Source organism: Salvia hispanica, chromosome 4 (assembly GCF_029641045.1).
Source record: "Salvia hispanica isolate PSC_SH4W2 chromosome 4, Shi_PSC_v1, whole genome shotgun sequence".
NCBI lineage: Eukaryota > Viridiplantae > Streptophyta > Magnoliopsida > Lamiales > Lamiaceae > Salvia > Salvia hispanica.
This window is the reverse complement of record NC_142695.1, coordinates 53,656,329-53,671,219: the sequence shown is the minus strand read 5'-3', so window position 1 is coordinate 53,671,219 and position 14,891 is coordinate 53,656,329. Positions and strand designations below refer to the sequence as shown.

Genomic DNA, 14,891 nt, shown 5'->3' with positions numbered 1-14,891 from the left:
CTTTCAAAGAGTGAAACTTGAACGAGACCAATTCGAGTCTCAGCTTAGAGCGAAATCGTTAATTGAAGGTGTTCTTGAAGAGAAATTGCACAAAAAAAGTGAGGAGTGCGAAGCGTTGAAGTTACAATTGGCAATGAAAACTGACGAGTGTGGAGCATTGACACTGAAAATCGCTAATACAATGAAAACATCCCGAAGGTTTAAATTCACAATCGTGTTGTTATGCATTGTAATATTTCTACTTTTGTAACAAATTTATGGTATGTAATTATCTTCTACTTTTGTAACAAATGTATGGTATCTAATTATCCTTCTACTTTTGTTAACCTACTTTTGTAACAAAGCTACTGTCTTCTGTTATCTAATTATTTTATCCTGTTGATTTGTAAAATTTTGCATATGATGAACACCAAATATAATACACTGAACTGCACAAAAACATTTACTGTATAATTACACTGAACTGCACAAAAACATTTGTAATCACTGAACAGAGCAGGTAATAGGATAACAATCACATATGAGGACACACAGTATCAAAAATCACGGATGAAGTTTGCATGTTTTTCAGAAATCACGACTGAGGTTAACCATTCAAATTTGAAGCAACACTCCCAAACCCTCAATCAGTACCAACAAAGATGAAAATTACTCATGAACATTAGCATCCCATTCAAATTCGTTAATAACTGTCAGTTTTAAGCATCAGTTCATCACTGCTATGCTACCAAAATATATAAGTTCATCCTTGCCACCAAAATACACCATCATTGTTTAACAAAAATACCATATCAAAAACCACCAAACACCATCAAGGTTATAGGGTTGTTTTGCCATTTGCAACTGATCCAGTGTTGCTTCAATCTTGATCACCGCGGCGGCCACAACGCTGAGGCTGAGACCTGGCCCTTGTTCTGGCGGCCCTAGTGCTAGGTCCCGGATCGGCAACATTAGGCTGCAAGAAAAAAAAGAAATATGATATAAAGCACTTCGTATGTGTATAATTATGCGAGAGCCTGATATGTAATGAATACTACCTCTTGGCTTCGGCGATCCGCTTCGAGCAAGTTACTCCCCCTCGTATCCGTCGTACGCGACCCAGTTTGATGCGAACTCTCCCCAACTTCAGCACGAGCATCTGTCCGTGGATCATTGGTGCAAGTCCTCCTGTTATGCCCTTCTTGGCCGCAGCGGCGACATCTCATGATGAAGGTTCGTCGCAGTGACTCACCTCCGTCCGCATGAAGACGAATCTGGGGCTCCTCACGCCTGAATTTCTTCGGTCGTCCACGTTGTCGCTTTGTCCTAGGAGGAGCCAGTTCCAATGCACCATCACAACTCTTGGGCCAGTTGTCAACCCCATTAATTGGGTAAAGGACATTCTCGTATAGCATCGTCATTGTGGACTTCAGATAATAGCGGGAGACGTATCGCATGACATCCTCGCTGTTCTTGTTGATTGTTGCGATGGCATGAGTACATGGAATCCTTGTTAGCTGCCATAGTCTGCAAGAGCATGTAAAATCGCGCATGTTCACAACATATTGCCCAGACGGCCCTGATACTTGGTACGAAGTATCTCCATTCCATGTAGCTCGCCATGAAGAGGCCCTCGCGTACCACTTGTCAACAATCTCCTTGATAACAGGAGGGACTGCGTGATTGTAGCTTTTGATCCACTGGCCTCTGATCTGAAGCCTTTCCATTTGACTCGTTCGGATGTCCTACAACATACTGATAATAGCTTTTTCTCGCCCAATGCAATCTTCGAATTAAAAGTCTTACAAATGTTGTTGAGTAGCACATCACAACAAGTATGTGGGGAGAAAAAAGCCTTCACCCATTTTTCTTTGGGAGCAACCCCAGTAAGCCTTGTGTGTCAGCAAGTGAAAATGCCTTGTGTGTCAGCAAGTGAAACCCGAGCATCAAGTTCCTTCTGGCCTTCTCCAATCTATTCAAATTCCACAGTGGAAGTGGGAGAAAGTTACTATGGATTTTGTGGTCGGGCTACCTCTAACACCGAGAAAGAATAATGCTATATGGGTTGTGGTAGATCGATTTACTAAATCTGCCCATTTCTTACCAGTGAGAACAGATTCCTATCTGAATAAGTTAGCAGAACTCTATATAGCTGAAATAGTGAGACTGCATGGAGTGCCTGAATCCATAATTTCTGACAGAGATCCGAGGTTCACTTCAAGATTTTGGAATAGCTTCCAAGAAGCTTTAGGCACTAAATTAAAACTTAGCAGTGCCTTTCATCCTCAAACTGATGGTCAATCAGAAAGAATCATTCAAGTGCTTGAAGACATGCTACGATGTTGCATCATAGACTTCGAAGGTTCGTGGGAGAAGAATTTACCTCTGGTAGAGTTTGCATACAATAACAGTTACCAATCAAGCATTGAAATGGCACCTTTTGAGGCATTGTATGGACGCTGGTGTCGAACCCCTATATGTTGGGCGGAACTTGGTGAGAAAAAAATTATTGGCCCTGACTTAATTCAAGAGACCGAGAACAAAGTTAAACTTATCCGAGAGAAACTAAAAGCAGCCCATGATCGTCAGAAATCCTACGCAGATTTAAAACGCAAAGATATTAAATTTGAGGTAGGTGACAAGGCATTCCTTAAGGTCTCTCCGTGGAAGAAAGTCTTTCGTTTTGGCCGTAAGGGGAAACTTAGCCCAAGATTCATAGGTCCATACGAAATCATTGAGAAATTGGGACCAGTAGCATACCGTTTGCAACTTCCAGAGGAGCTGAAGAAAATTGATAACGTGTTCCACGTATCTATGTTACGACGCTATCGGTCAGATCCCTCACACATTTTATCATGTGAAACTATTGAGTTGCAGCCAAATTTGACCTTTGAAGAAGAGCCTATAGAAATTTTAGCACGAGATGCTAAAATTTTGCGAAGGAAAAATATTCCATTGGTCAAAGTTCTCTGGAGAAATCATAATATTGAGGAATCTACATGGGAACCTGAAGAGACTATGCGGAGTCAATACCCTCATCTTTTTAACCTAGGTAATTTTGTTTGATGAAGGTAAATTTCGAGGACGAAATTTTTTTCTTTTGTGGGGGTGAGTGTAACGCCCCCAGAAGCTGGGTCAAGAAATTATTAGTTCTAAATGATCTTTGAGTTATGCCTAGATTATCAATAAGTATTTTTATGTGTTTAAACTAGATTGTTTAAATATTAGAGATGATAAATAAGGGGAAAATCACTAATTGGGCCTAGTTGGGGATAATTAAAATAAAAAAAAGAAGAGCCCAATTCTTCTCTCTTAAGAGAGGAATCGAGAAACACACACAAAAACACACACATTGAAAATTTAGCTCTTGAAGTAGAATAGAAGCTCTCTCTCTGTATCAACCTTCTGCTGTGAACGGACTACCAATTCAACCACCGCCATACACTCTTAAATCTAAGACTCCTTGATTAGAATACCCCCTCCTAGTCCCCTCACCTTTTTCCTCCATGGAAGTAAAAACCTAGAGCTTGAAGGCAACACCAAGGTTAAGTTGTCATAATAAGGTAGGAGCTCAACTTTTCTTACTTAATTCAGTCGTAGACACAAAATTAGTCATAGAAGGGACCTTAACTCTCTTACTTTTCGATTTTGTGTTGTTTCATTTAATTGCCTTTGAGTGGAGTATTTTTACCTGTTATTGTAGACAATGTTTATCCTTGTTTCATTTTATGAACTCTTGCTTATTTCATAAATATTGGTGAATTGTGGAAGACTAAATATGTTTAAATTAGTTTGTGCATTACCCCATTATAGTTATGGAAATGAAAATTTCCACAGTGGGAATATGAGTTTTGAAAATTATAATTATACCTTCGGATTTGATGGGTTTATTTCACTGATGGATTGAGAATTCATAATATTCTACATTGTACCTCCTTGTTGTTGTGTATTGTTTGATGAAATGTTATAGCCTTGGGATTCTGTGGCATGACACCTAGATAGTTCGTAGGACGCCAAGCCTATCCTATGGAATGATTAGCCTCCATTCTGTACTGTTCTATGGATGGCATAACTTCCATTCTGAATCTATCCCAAAGGTTCCAGTAGTCTCCATCTTGTACTCGTTATAGATGGTTAGTTCCTATTATGGAACTTCTGTTATGAAATATAAAGTATTTGAATTTTGAGAGTCTCGATTCAAGGCCCTTTTGTACTAAAGCTTTAATATTCGAACAGTTTGTGTGCATTAGCCGCAGCGTGCACATTTGGTTTAATTAATGGAGTGTGTCTAATATTGCACTCTATTATTTATATTGTTGCAATTCCACTAACTTAACAAATAACTTACTCTTCTATTGCTTGGATTCTTGTAGATTCAACAAGGGAAAAGTAGATTGGGGGAATTCGGCACGATAGCACACCTGCCTCCGTTCCTTCAGTGCTGTTTGTATATACTTTTGAATTTAAACTTTAGTGGCATATACTTAGGCTTTTGGAGTGTAACTATTTTGTTGGCTTTAACTGATGCTTGAATTTAGAAATTAAATGCTGGTCATATATGTTATTTTAGCAGCTCTACTTCCCGACTTCTTCGCTTTTCCAAATGGTCTTAATTAATAACGTAAGAACAGGGAAGTGGTATTCTTAAGAATTTTTCATGAACCGCATCTTTCATGTCGGGTTCAGAGGGTGTTACATCCCCAGTGTAATATGTAAATGCGAAATCACAAAAGAGGTAAATACCTTTTGTTGGTCAGACATAAAGACAAATCGTGGGCCATTTGCATGCAATTCGAGGTCGTCGGCCAAATAATCCAGAAACCACTTCCACTGGACATAGCTCTCCGCTTCGGTCACAGCCCATGCAATCGGCCACCATCCATTGTTGGGATCAATTCTCATTGCTGTCATTAGCTGCCCTCTGTACATTCCTCGCAAGAAACACGCGTCCAAGAAGATTATTGGCCGACATAACCGCGTCCACCCCTTCTTCAATGATCCAAGGCAACAGTAGAACCTCAGGAATCGCGGGCCCACGGCGCCAACATCCCTCGTGTTCTCATAATGGATGTGTACACTGGAATCAGGGTGTGTCCGTTCCAATTCGGCTTTGTAGTAGAACAGGTTCTTGTACTGGGTTGCCGCAGAGCCGAATATGACATCCAGTGCATGCTCTCTGGCCGGATATGCCTTCATCCTTCCGATCTTCAGGCCAAAATCTTCATCCCACACTGCCGTATAGCCGCAAGTGGAATGTGAGGGTTGGCTTTGATCTTCTCAATGTACCGCTCACCTAGCCACTTTGCAGTGAGCCACTTCTGATCCAACACTTGGGAGCATGTGTGCGCGTGATCCCGTTGCATATTCATCAGTACATAATCTGCTACGTTGTTTGTCTCGAGCTTCCTCAAGTATACATACCACTCACACCCTTGCCCTTTACAAACGGCACGTAGTTTGTCGCCGTCATTTCTTTTCACGTGCACCCGCCGTCTAGTCATGATTCCGTACTGTCTCAAGACATCAAAAAAAAATCTCTATGCTTAAAAACATGACCAGGCTTCCAATTCGAGATCTCATTAGGGTTTGAGCTTGAACGGGGTATACTTGATGCCTTTCTTCTTCAAACCCTCCAAATCTTCAAGGTCTTCAAGGTCATCAAGATCTTGCAGCTCATCCACAATCTCATCCTCGCATAGTGGGTTCTCTGTCGCCTTCTTTTTTTCCACATAAGGCGAAAATTTCCTCCGCCGTTTCTCCCCTACCCCCGCCTGGTCTTCACCTTCCCCCGTCTGGTGTTCACCTTCCCCAGACTCGTCTTCAGCTTCCTCACACTGGTTGACATTCTGTTGCTCCTGTCCCGGATGTTGTTGTTGGAATATGGATTCATAGTACGACGTAAACAGCTGCTCATCTCGGCACATGTGTGCCAACGAGATAAAATGGTCCATCTCCTCATCTTCATCATCACTCGGAGGTCCCTCGTTGTGCAGATGGCAGCCGTCTGGAACATAATCGAACGATGGCATGTAAACCTCCTCTGGTGCTTCTAGTTCCGGCTCATCATGTACTTCCGGTGCAGCATGTGGTACATCCGGCATTTCAGATACTCCTACAGTTGGTCCATCTTGCACATCACCATTGAAGCCTGACATCAGCATCCGGTATGTTCTCCACGGTGGGAACTTCCAGATGCGGTTGACAAACCGCTGGGGTTGCAACAAAGTCCATGCTGGGTTGGTATACATCGTCTTCAACTGTTCTTGGCTCTTCTTCAACTGGGGCCATTGGAACTACAACCTACAATGGACAAAAAAGATTATTCACAGATGCAAACCCAACAAAAGACAGAAATCACAAATATAGTTGAGTAGTAACCTCTGCTATGTATTCAAGGACAACTGGCCCAGCTTCATCCACTTCTTCAGGGACAACTGGCCCACCTTCATCCACTTCTTCAGGGACCACTGGCCCATCTTTGTCGGCTTCAGCCTCAAATTGAGTATGTGATTCAGATGGCCGCAGTGGAGATAATGACTGCCCAGTTGACTTACTTGAAAATGTGACATCCTACAATAACAAAACATCATAAATCACAAAAGCATACCAAAAACAGTGACATCCTACAATATTTATTGCAATGCAACTTAGAAATCACAAACAACACATCAACCTACCTCTTGCAGGCATGCATTTACGTCTCCTACTACTGCATCAGGCTCATCAACAGCAACCACAACAGCTTCGGGTTGTGCTCCTTCTGCACTCCTACATGATGCAAAAGCTTCCTCCAAATTTTTACGGGCTGCCTCCTCTTCTCTCTTCCATTCCCGACGTTTGTCTTCTAAACTTTTGGTCAAAAACTCTTCAAACTCAACATCCCTAGGGTACCACTCAAGCATCAACAATGGTGACACTGTTTTCTTCAACTCAGCCGCCAGTTCTCTCTTCTTTGTTGGTTTAGGTTTGGGCACAATAATTGTTTCAGGCTCGTCAATCTCCTCAAGCACAACTTTGGATTTTTTCCTATCTTTGACAAACTTTAGAAATTCCTCCGCTTCTTCCCTTCGCTTCTTCAATAAGGCTGCCGCCGCCGTCATCTCGACGACGTAAATGGGAACTAGCCTTGTGCTAGTAGCCGCAACCTCGAGAAAAGCGGCCAAATGTGGGTCGTCAGTCATGGGCATCAGCTCACCGTGTATGTCAACGCCCATACAATCACCAGTATACCTTGGATGAACGTAATAGAACTCGCAGACGGTTTTCCTATCATACTTCAACCTTAACACCATACTGGAGAGATCCAATAGCTCGAATTGGTTAATATTACAATAGTCAAACAATGTCAAGTGACCCCCAACATACTTCTTCTGTCCATTGATTTCGAAGAGTGAACCACCGTGATGAAATGCAACGGAAAACCTCCCAGGATGGTCCCCTTAGAAAAATAGAAAAAATTACCAAAATTAATCCAACAAATGTCACATTAGGCCCTAAACCCTAATCACCGAAGAACACAAGGTAATCAAAACAAATTCCCAAAACTAACAATTTTCGAAACCCTAAATTAAATCACAAAATTGGGTACGTGACCGATTTGTGAAATATAAAATTGAACTTACTGTATTCTTCTTCTGGGTAAAAGATATCCAACGCAGGATTGCGGATGTCCCAGGTTTCTGGGTCGACGTCGAATACATCCGGACGACCGCGTCTAGGAGACGGTGGCGGAGACGAAGACGGAGACGGAGACGAAGACGCCGGCGGGCACGGATGCTTTTTCCGCCGCGACGACGAGGGCGGCGGTGCCGGAGGCTTTTTCCGCCGCGACGAGGACGAGGACGCTCCACCGGTAGCAGTTCGTTTTCGTTTAGGCGGCATTGATGAATGGCGTCTGTGAGAGAGAGAATGGAGGGAATGGAGGGACTAAAAGTGAAAGTGAATTGGAGGGAAGTGAAAATAAGTGATTTAATTTATTTCCTCTCTAATATTTCCCTCAATCTATTCATCACAAAAAAATTTCATTTCAGGTAAAACAAAAAATTTCACACTATTCTGCGTGTGAGAAGCCAAACGTCGCACAAGTATAAGTGAGAGAGATGAGAGATTTGACATTTCCATCACATCATTGGGGGCTGTCTGTCAGCATCACTGCATGTTGCAGTGAACATGCAGAGGCGGTGCAACAAATGGGCGAAAATGCCCTTCAAGGGCTTAGGGGTGTTATTGTCCGAAAATACCTGGTTTGTGAATTTAGTTTTTGTTAGACCCCTGCAGTGGGATTTTTTTTGTTAGGGGTCAACGGTGCAACAAGTCGAAAAATCAGGGACCTTTTATGCAGTTCACTCTTTATATAAAGCAGTAGAGACATGACAAGAACTACACGTTCAACAAAAAACTGTGAAAGGTAACATATTTCCTTCAAGTATGACTGGAATTCCATACATATGAGCATGTTGGGTCCGCTACATTATTCAAGAATCGAATTTATCGTTCTGTTCTCAACCATCACACTGCATTTCATCGTATGATGTGTAAACGTAAAAGGCTAAGAACAAGTACAACAATGAAGAGGAGACCCTGCAATCTGTTTCTTTATACACCGAGAGATGGAAGGAAGAACAAGAAAAGCACACCCTGTATTATGGCGCCCTAGGGTCCGTTCCATGTTGCCAAACGTATACAAGCTCGTCCCAGCCAGTGCTCGCCAAGAGCCCCTCAACAAGCACGCTCATATCAACACCAACTGCAAACTCTGTGTGGTGATCGTACCTCCCAATGAGTGCATCCTCGACCATATAATCCCATAGGCACACGCTCATGTCATACGAACAAGACGCTATCATGCTCGCCCTGTGGGGAGAGAACTTCACCTTCCTCACTGCGTAACCATGCCCGTTTAGCACAGCTAGAGGCACTCTATAGTTCCTCACATCCCAAACTTTAATCGATTTATCCACCGACGCAGTTGCAATGATGCAGTCATCGTATTTATTCCAATCACACGCCAGGATTTCAAATTCGTGAGCAGGAAGAATCATTGTAGAGCCTGGGAAAAAAATTCGGAGATCAGTAAAATTAGGGGGGATTGAGCAATTTTATTTGAATTTGTTCAACAACTGAAAACCTAATCCACGAATTCCAGCTCAATTCGAATCAATACTGAAATTAGGCAGGTTGATACTTCATCTGAAACCTAAATTTCATAATTTTTGGTAAAATAGGCGATTAAGCAATTTTAGTTGAATTTGTTCAACAAATGAAAACCTAAACCACAAAGACCAGCTCAAATTCGCAATCAATATTGAAATTGGACAGGTTGATACTTCATCTAAAACCTAAATTGCATAATTTCTGGTGAAATTGAGCTAACCTGGTTCTCGCACATCCCAAATGCGAGCGGTGCAATCACCGGAAGCGGAAGCGAATACATCGGCGTGCCGAGGGTTCCACGCGGCGGCGTACACGCAATAAGCGTGCTCCTTGAAAGTCCTCACGCTCGCCGGCCGATCCACGGTCCACAATTTCACGGTATCATCCCACGACGCGCTCAGAAATGAATCCTTCCTGACGGTGTTGAAATCGACGCCGTGGCACTCGCGAGCGTGCTCGTGGAGCGATCGGATCGGATTGGCCGCCGCCGGCAGCGAGAGGTCGTAGATCTTCAGCGATCCATCGGCGACGGCGGCGACGATAAGCGAGTCGTGCGATTCCGACCAGCAGACGTCGTAGACTCCGTCGGCTGTGTCGAAGGCGGCGCGCTCGGTGATTGTGGGGCCGAGCTGGAGGACGTGGACACGGCCGTTGCCGAGTATGCCGAAATTCTGCGCGGTGGCGACGGCGACCTGGTTCTCGTAGAACGGGCTGAATTTGACGGAGTAGCCGTTGAACGGCGTCTTGAAAACTGGCATTTCTCCGCGGCGGAGATTGGGGTTTTACCGGTGCTGGATTGGATTATCTCGAGTGGTGTGACTAACGCCCAATTATTCGACAACACTAACTCCAGCTTCTGCAGTTAATATCTCTGCAGTTTCCTCCAGTTAGAGAGCCATCTTAGCTGACACTTTTCTTGGGTTTGGGCTTATTTGGGCTCAGACAACATATTTAATCTATTTGGGCTTGGGCTGAAAAAATTGAGCAGCCTGTGATTATAGTACCAAAAATGTGGACAATGCCTTACCATATGGCCCTAGGCGGCCTAGAGGTGCCTACGGTTCAGGAACCGGCGGTTACAGTTCAGAATTGCCGGTTTCGGTTTTAGAAATTGTTGAACCGGAACTGAACCGCGAGGGTGTTTCGCGGTTACGGTTCCGTGTGAAAACCGCAGGTTTCGGTTCCGAACCGGCGGTTTTTCACGGTTCCGGCACGGTTTCGGTTCGACAATTTTTGAACCTGAATTGAACCACGGTTAAAAAATCGACGGTTTCAATTCGGGTAAATTCTCACGGTTTCGGTTGGGAACCATAACCGGCGGTTACGGTTTCGGTTTCGGTTTTAACCGCCGGTTCGGTAAACCTTGGGCAGGTCTACCTAGGCCAATATTGGGTATTTCTTTTTTGATAACGTCTCAAAATTATACTCCCTCAAAACTTATTTTAATAAATTGTTTGATTTTTAAAAAAATATTAAATGAAAAATTAGTGAAATATGAATTTTGCTTTTACATTTTAATGTTACAATATAATGTGAGTGTTTTTTTATGTAGTCGAGTACCACACTCGACTACATAGTAAAATGGAAAACGGTCAAATGGTCAATGGAGCTTCAAATTGTGGACGTCCCGGATAGTAAAATGGATCATTATTTTGTGGATGGAAGGTTGTACAAGAAAGATAAGCTACACTATAAATATACCACGGCACAATAGGTCAGTGGTACCTCATCGCATTTATAAGGTCAATAGACTAGAGATGAATCTCAAGCTACACTATAAATACACTATGTGATAAAACTCAATCTATTGATGAGATGATGCAGAGTCAGTTGCTAAGATATTCTTTTACAAATGGATTATAAATTCAAATCATTGTGAATATTTGAATAAGGAAAAAATATCAGTTTATAAGTTGTTTCAATTTAATAGTATTTGAATATCTCAATGTATAAGTTTTTACTTTGTTATTGTCATTCCGGTCACAATATTTGTATTTCATAGGCACTATCCCAGTGCAGAGATTTCAATGTAATTTGTTAAGATTGAGAATCCAATTATCCAAGTTTGCAAGAAAGGCATAGTGCAGTTTTTAAAGGAAAAAATTCAGGAAAGCAAGCCCCTTTGCTCAATGTCCCTCTCTGCGACTCAATTTCTAATTCCACTTGCTCCATTTTATAAGTATTCAGTTACATTATTTTAATAGATATTGAAGGGTCCTACATCTCTACTTATTTTATTTCTATTTTAATAAATGGATTAATTCACAACTATGTACTACAGATGCCTGGCTAATATTGATTTGGATTTATTCACTTATTTCTAGAGAATATGTCAAAAGAGTTGGTGGAGTCGGCCAACAGAGCCAAACAGAAACTTATGAACGTGATCGGATAGTTTTTCTTGAAAAAATTAATAAAATTTAAGATATAAAGTTAAGATTCAGACACCCCATGACATGACCTCAAAAAATTCTAATGATACCATAACTAATTAGTGTTGGTTTTCTTAAACCTAATCATCCACAAGCTAGTAGATTGAGTAATACTTTCCCTCACATTATAGTTGAGTATTTTTTTTTTTCAAAAAACAATATTCTATTTTCTTTTATTTATTTTATTCTTTTGTCATTTAGATATATTTTTTTATCTCATATTTTATTTTCTCTCTACTTGTAAACATCATTTAAATGATTTTAAGGAAGATTAAGATTTAGATAGAGAGCATGACACTCTCCAAAATGGACCCCTCTCATCCATCCTTCACATGCTTCCCACTAACATGTACATTTCTACCATTAAATGATATGGGTCCTCCAACTCCATTAGACCATATATATAATACACCCACAAATTATTTTATTATTTAGGATATTAATCAAATCATAAACTATTTCGTTTCTATCTAATTTGCTAGTGACCTTTTCTTTTTGTCCTTGGCCCACGGGGTGATATACATCAAATCAGTTATATCTAACTAAATTCTTTGGATAGTCTGTCATTAATAAAAAAGAACCATTTTTACGAGTCATCATCTTGCTTTTGGATTTCTTTATATGAGGTTAAGTTGAAAAGACTAATGGATAGAGCTTCGCTATAATTTTAAGAAAAAGTTGGTATTTTTGCTAGGTAAGAAGAATTAGATGCCCAACTTGGATCATGGTTTAACATTTGTCTAGAATATTATTCTTGGAGGGGGTGTAGTAAATCAAAATCAATATTTAAAATAATTAATGAGGGTTTAATTTCTTGAAATTGTTAGGCTTGTTTATTTGGTTAGGGATTTCTTATATAGCTAGTGAAAATATAAATGGTAGAAGTGTTCTACCAAAGATTAAAAATGGATCTTGGATTGGATTAATGTTATGACAAACTTCACCAAATTGGGTTAATAAGACAAGTAAATATCCCACAAGTCAAATATAATTAGCACTTCCCAAAACTAAATAAAGTTTTAAAAGTCTATCTATCATATCCCTCACTTTCCAATGAAAACCACAATCCACATGACCTTTTCCTACCTTGTGGATATTGGAAGATCACAAATCCTCTCAAAAGAATATGTACAATTGTACATCCAATACACCCCAATTGTACAAATCCTCACAATATCTTGATTTCATATCCTAAAATTTTCATCCTCAATCTAATAAACATCATAGAGAGATTGTCCACCCTAATTCTACCCTACCTCCAACTAAACACTAAGTACTATACTAAATTAGTGAAATAAACTATAAATAGAAAAGTGTCGTGTTTCGATCTCGCATGTTAACCAGAACCCACGACCTATCGGGTGAAATGACTTGGCGAAACCCAATCATGGACAAACATGTGTCTCCACAAGCATGGATCCAACTCCTCACACCCAACCCAAATTATTGAACTTAGTGATAGGGTGAGGGGGGATGGCAAAGGGGAGAATGAATGATGGATCCAAAAGGCAAAGTACAACACTCATTAAATCATGGCAATTGTTTTTCATATTGTCACCAAATACATATGTGTATATATGTGTCATGATTATAAAATCAATAAAAATGAAATATTATTTGCCAACATAAATAAGTGGAAATTGAAAAGAAAGGTCCAAAAGCATATAATAGAAACATGCAGGATAAAAACAACAACAACTCAATTGAAGTGATTGAAACCCACCACCATACTTCTCACTTTTATTTCTTCTTTTTTCCTTTCAATTTAAATGATCAATAATAATTCTCCATTTATTCATGAACGTAGGCAACTAAGCTGCGCATCATCGTATTTATTTCTCTTCATGAACGTAAGCAACTAAGCTGCGCATCATCGTATTTATTTCTCTTCAAATATAAGAAGTGAAGAAATAAAAAGAAACTTCTCTTCGTCTTCGTCTTCCTTAATTTCTCACTTTCTCTCTCTGAAAAAAAAAGGCAGCCATGAAAAACACAATCAGGTGCTGCATTTCGTGCATTCTGCCGTGCGGCGCGCTCGACGTGATCCGAATCGTGCACACGAACGGCCGCGTGGAGGAGATCAGCGGCGGCGCCGTGACGGCGGCGGAGATCATGAAGCTCCACCCCAAGCACGTGCTGAAGAAGCCGTCGACGGCGGCGGACGGCATGTGCCCCAAAATAACCGTCGTTCCGCCCGACGCGGAGCTCCGGCGAGGTAAGATTTACTTCCTGATGCCGCTGCCGCCGCAGCCGCAGCCGAAGAGGAAGAAGGGCGAAGGTTCTAGAAGTGGCAAAATCGCTTCGAAAAGCGCCGAAAATAGCAATTCCGTTGCCGAATTGCTGGTTTCCGATCGGTATTTGAGCGAGATTTTATCGGAGAAGGTGTCGTCGCAGAGAGATCGGCGGCGAGGGCGAGGGCGCGTTTGGAGGCCGCATTTAGATAGCATTTCCGAGGCGGCATCGGACGCGTGATTCATGGCGAGTGATTTTTCCTTTTTTTTTTTTAATAATATTTTTCTATTTTGTTTCCTTTTTTTAGATTATTTAATAGGGTTTCTCAAATGAATACCATAATTTCTTGTTTTTATATATAGTTTTCTCTTTTTTTTTTGCTGCGTTTTCCTATGTTTTTATCAGCATTCAGAAAATCAGAGTTTAAGTAAAGATAATTTAAATAATTGAATTTTTTGGAGTTTGAATATCTGTCCGGTCTGACGTGGCAGTGTCTCCGGCACACGTGGAGTAGTGCCATAAATAAATAAATTAGCAATTAAACAACAATATATATAATCACGAAGTATATAAAATTAGAAATTTGAAGTTGATAGTGGAGTTGGTGCATAAAAATTGGGATGAATTGATATGAATATATGATTACTTTAGTTTGTGATGGTAATTACAACTACTAATTAGTGATTATATTAGTGTATAAGTGAAAAAGAGAAGATCAAACCCTTTTTCCATGTTTTCTTGCAAAATATATGTAGTGGTCGTATGTATAATTGTATATAAATAAAAGAGAATAAAGAATGAAAAAAGTTAAATTTTCGAAGGATGTGATGTTGGTTGGAATAGTTAATTAAGGCCAAATAAATTTTGGAGGATTGGCCTACTTTAATGTTGAATCATACTATATATATAATGTGAAATTATGTTGTATTGTAAATGAAAGTCCTTTGTAGACAGGCATCAATATTAATTTGCTATTACAATTATGTGATTTACATTTGTGAGCTAGCTTAGACAATTAATTTAACACAAATATAATGAAATGAGTTTTTCAAAACTAGTGTCTTCTCTGGAAAAAATATAAACCGGCCTCATTCG

The 14,891-nt window shown here is 40.6% G+C and overlaps 3 protein-coding genes and 1 long non-coding RNA gene across 4 annotated transcripts; 2 read left to right on the top strand and 2 right to left on the bottom strand.

Annotated features, from left to right (window-relative positions):
- Positions 1-859: 859 nt before the first annotated feature.
- LOC148929432 (uncharacterized) lies at positions 860-8,231 on the bottom strand. Its single transcript, XM_089056845.1, has 4 exons — positions 7,602-8,231; positions 7,221-7,417; positions 1,038-1,262; positions 860-955 (listed from the first exon to the last, which is right to left on the bottom strand). Exons 1-4 carry the CDS (start codon positions 7,858-7,860, stop codon positions 860-862), a joined length of 777 nt encoding a protein of 258 aa, XP_088912971.1. The 5' UTR covers positions 7,861-8,231.
- On the top strand, positions 3,345-4,557 carry LOC148929433 (uncharacterized). The gene is made up of 2 exons (XR_016137777.1): positions 3,345-3,542; positions 4,353-4,557. It is a non-coding gene; the product is annotated as an uncharacterized LOC148929433 (long non-coding RNA).
- Positions 8,232-8,365: 134 nt separating the features above from the next.
- On the bottom strand, positions 8,366-9,977 carry PEX7 (peroxin 7). Its single transcript, XM_048114668.2, has 2 exons — positions 9,353-9,977; positions 8,366-9,028 (listed from the first exon to the last, which is right to left on the bottom strand). The coding sequence occupies exons 1-2, from the start codon at positions 9,888-9,890 to the stop codon at positions 8,622-8,624; spliced, it is 945 nt and encodes a 314-aa protein (XP_047970625.1). The 5' UTR covers positions 9,891-9,977; the 3' UTR covers positions 8,366-8,621.
- A 3,355-nt stretch (positions 9,978-13,332) lies between these two features.
- Positions 13,333-14,174, top strand: LOC125197085 (uncharacterized). The gene has a single exon (XM_048095785.2). It carries the CDS (start codon positions 13,548-13,550, stop codon positions 14,034-14,036), a length of 489 nt encoding a protein of 162 aa, XP_047951742.1. The 5' UTR covers positions 13,333-13,547; the 3' UTR covers positions 14,037-14,174.
- Positions 14,175-14,891: the final 717 nt, after the last annotated feature.

Excerpts from the sequence above, each read along its gene's own strand:
- LOC148929432 (XM_089056845.1), bottom strand. The coding sequence starts at position 7,860 with ATGCCGCCTAAACGAAAACGAACTGCTACCGGTGGAGCGTCCTCGTCC. Across the intron at positions 7,418-7,601 it reads TTACCCAGAAGAAGAATACA|GGGACCATCCTGGGAGGTTT; the intron begins GTAAGTTCAATT and ends TATTTTTCTAAG. Across the intron at positions 956-1,037 it reads CGGATCGCCGAAGCCAAGAG|CCTAATGTTGCCGATCCGGG; the intron begins GTAGTATTCATT and ends TTTTTCTTGCAG.
- PEX7 (XM_048114668.2), bottom strand. The coding sequence starts at position 9,890 with ATGCCAGTTTTCAAGACGCCGTTCAACGGCTACTCCGTCAAATTCAGC. Across the intron at positions 9,029-9,352 it reads TTGGGATGTGCGAGAACCAG|GCTCTACAATGATTCTTCCT; the intron begins GTTAGCTCAATT and ends TTTTTTTCCCAG.
- LOC125197085 (XM_048095785.2), top strand. The coding sequence starts at position 13,548 with ATGAAAAACACAATCAGGTGCTGCATTTCGTGCATTCTGCCGTGCGGC.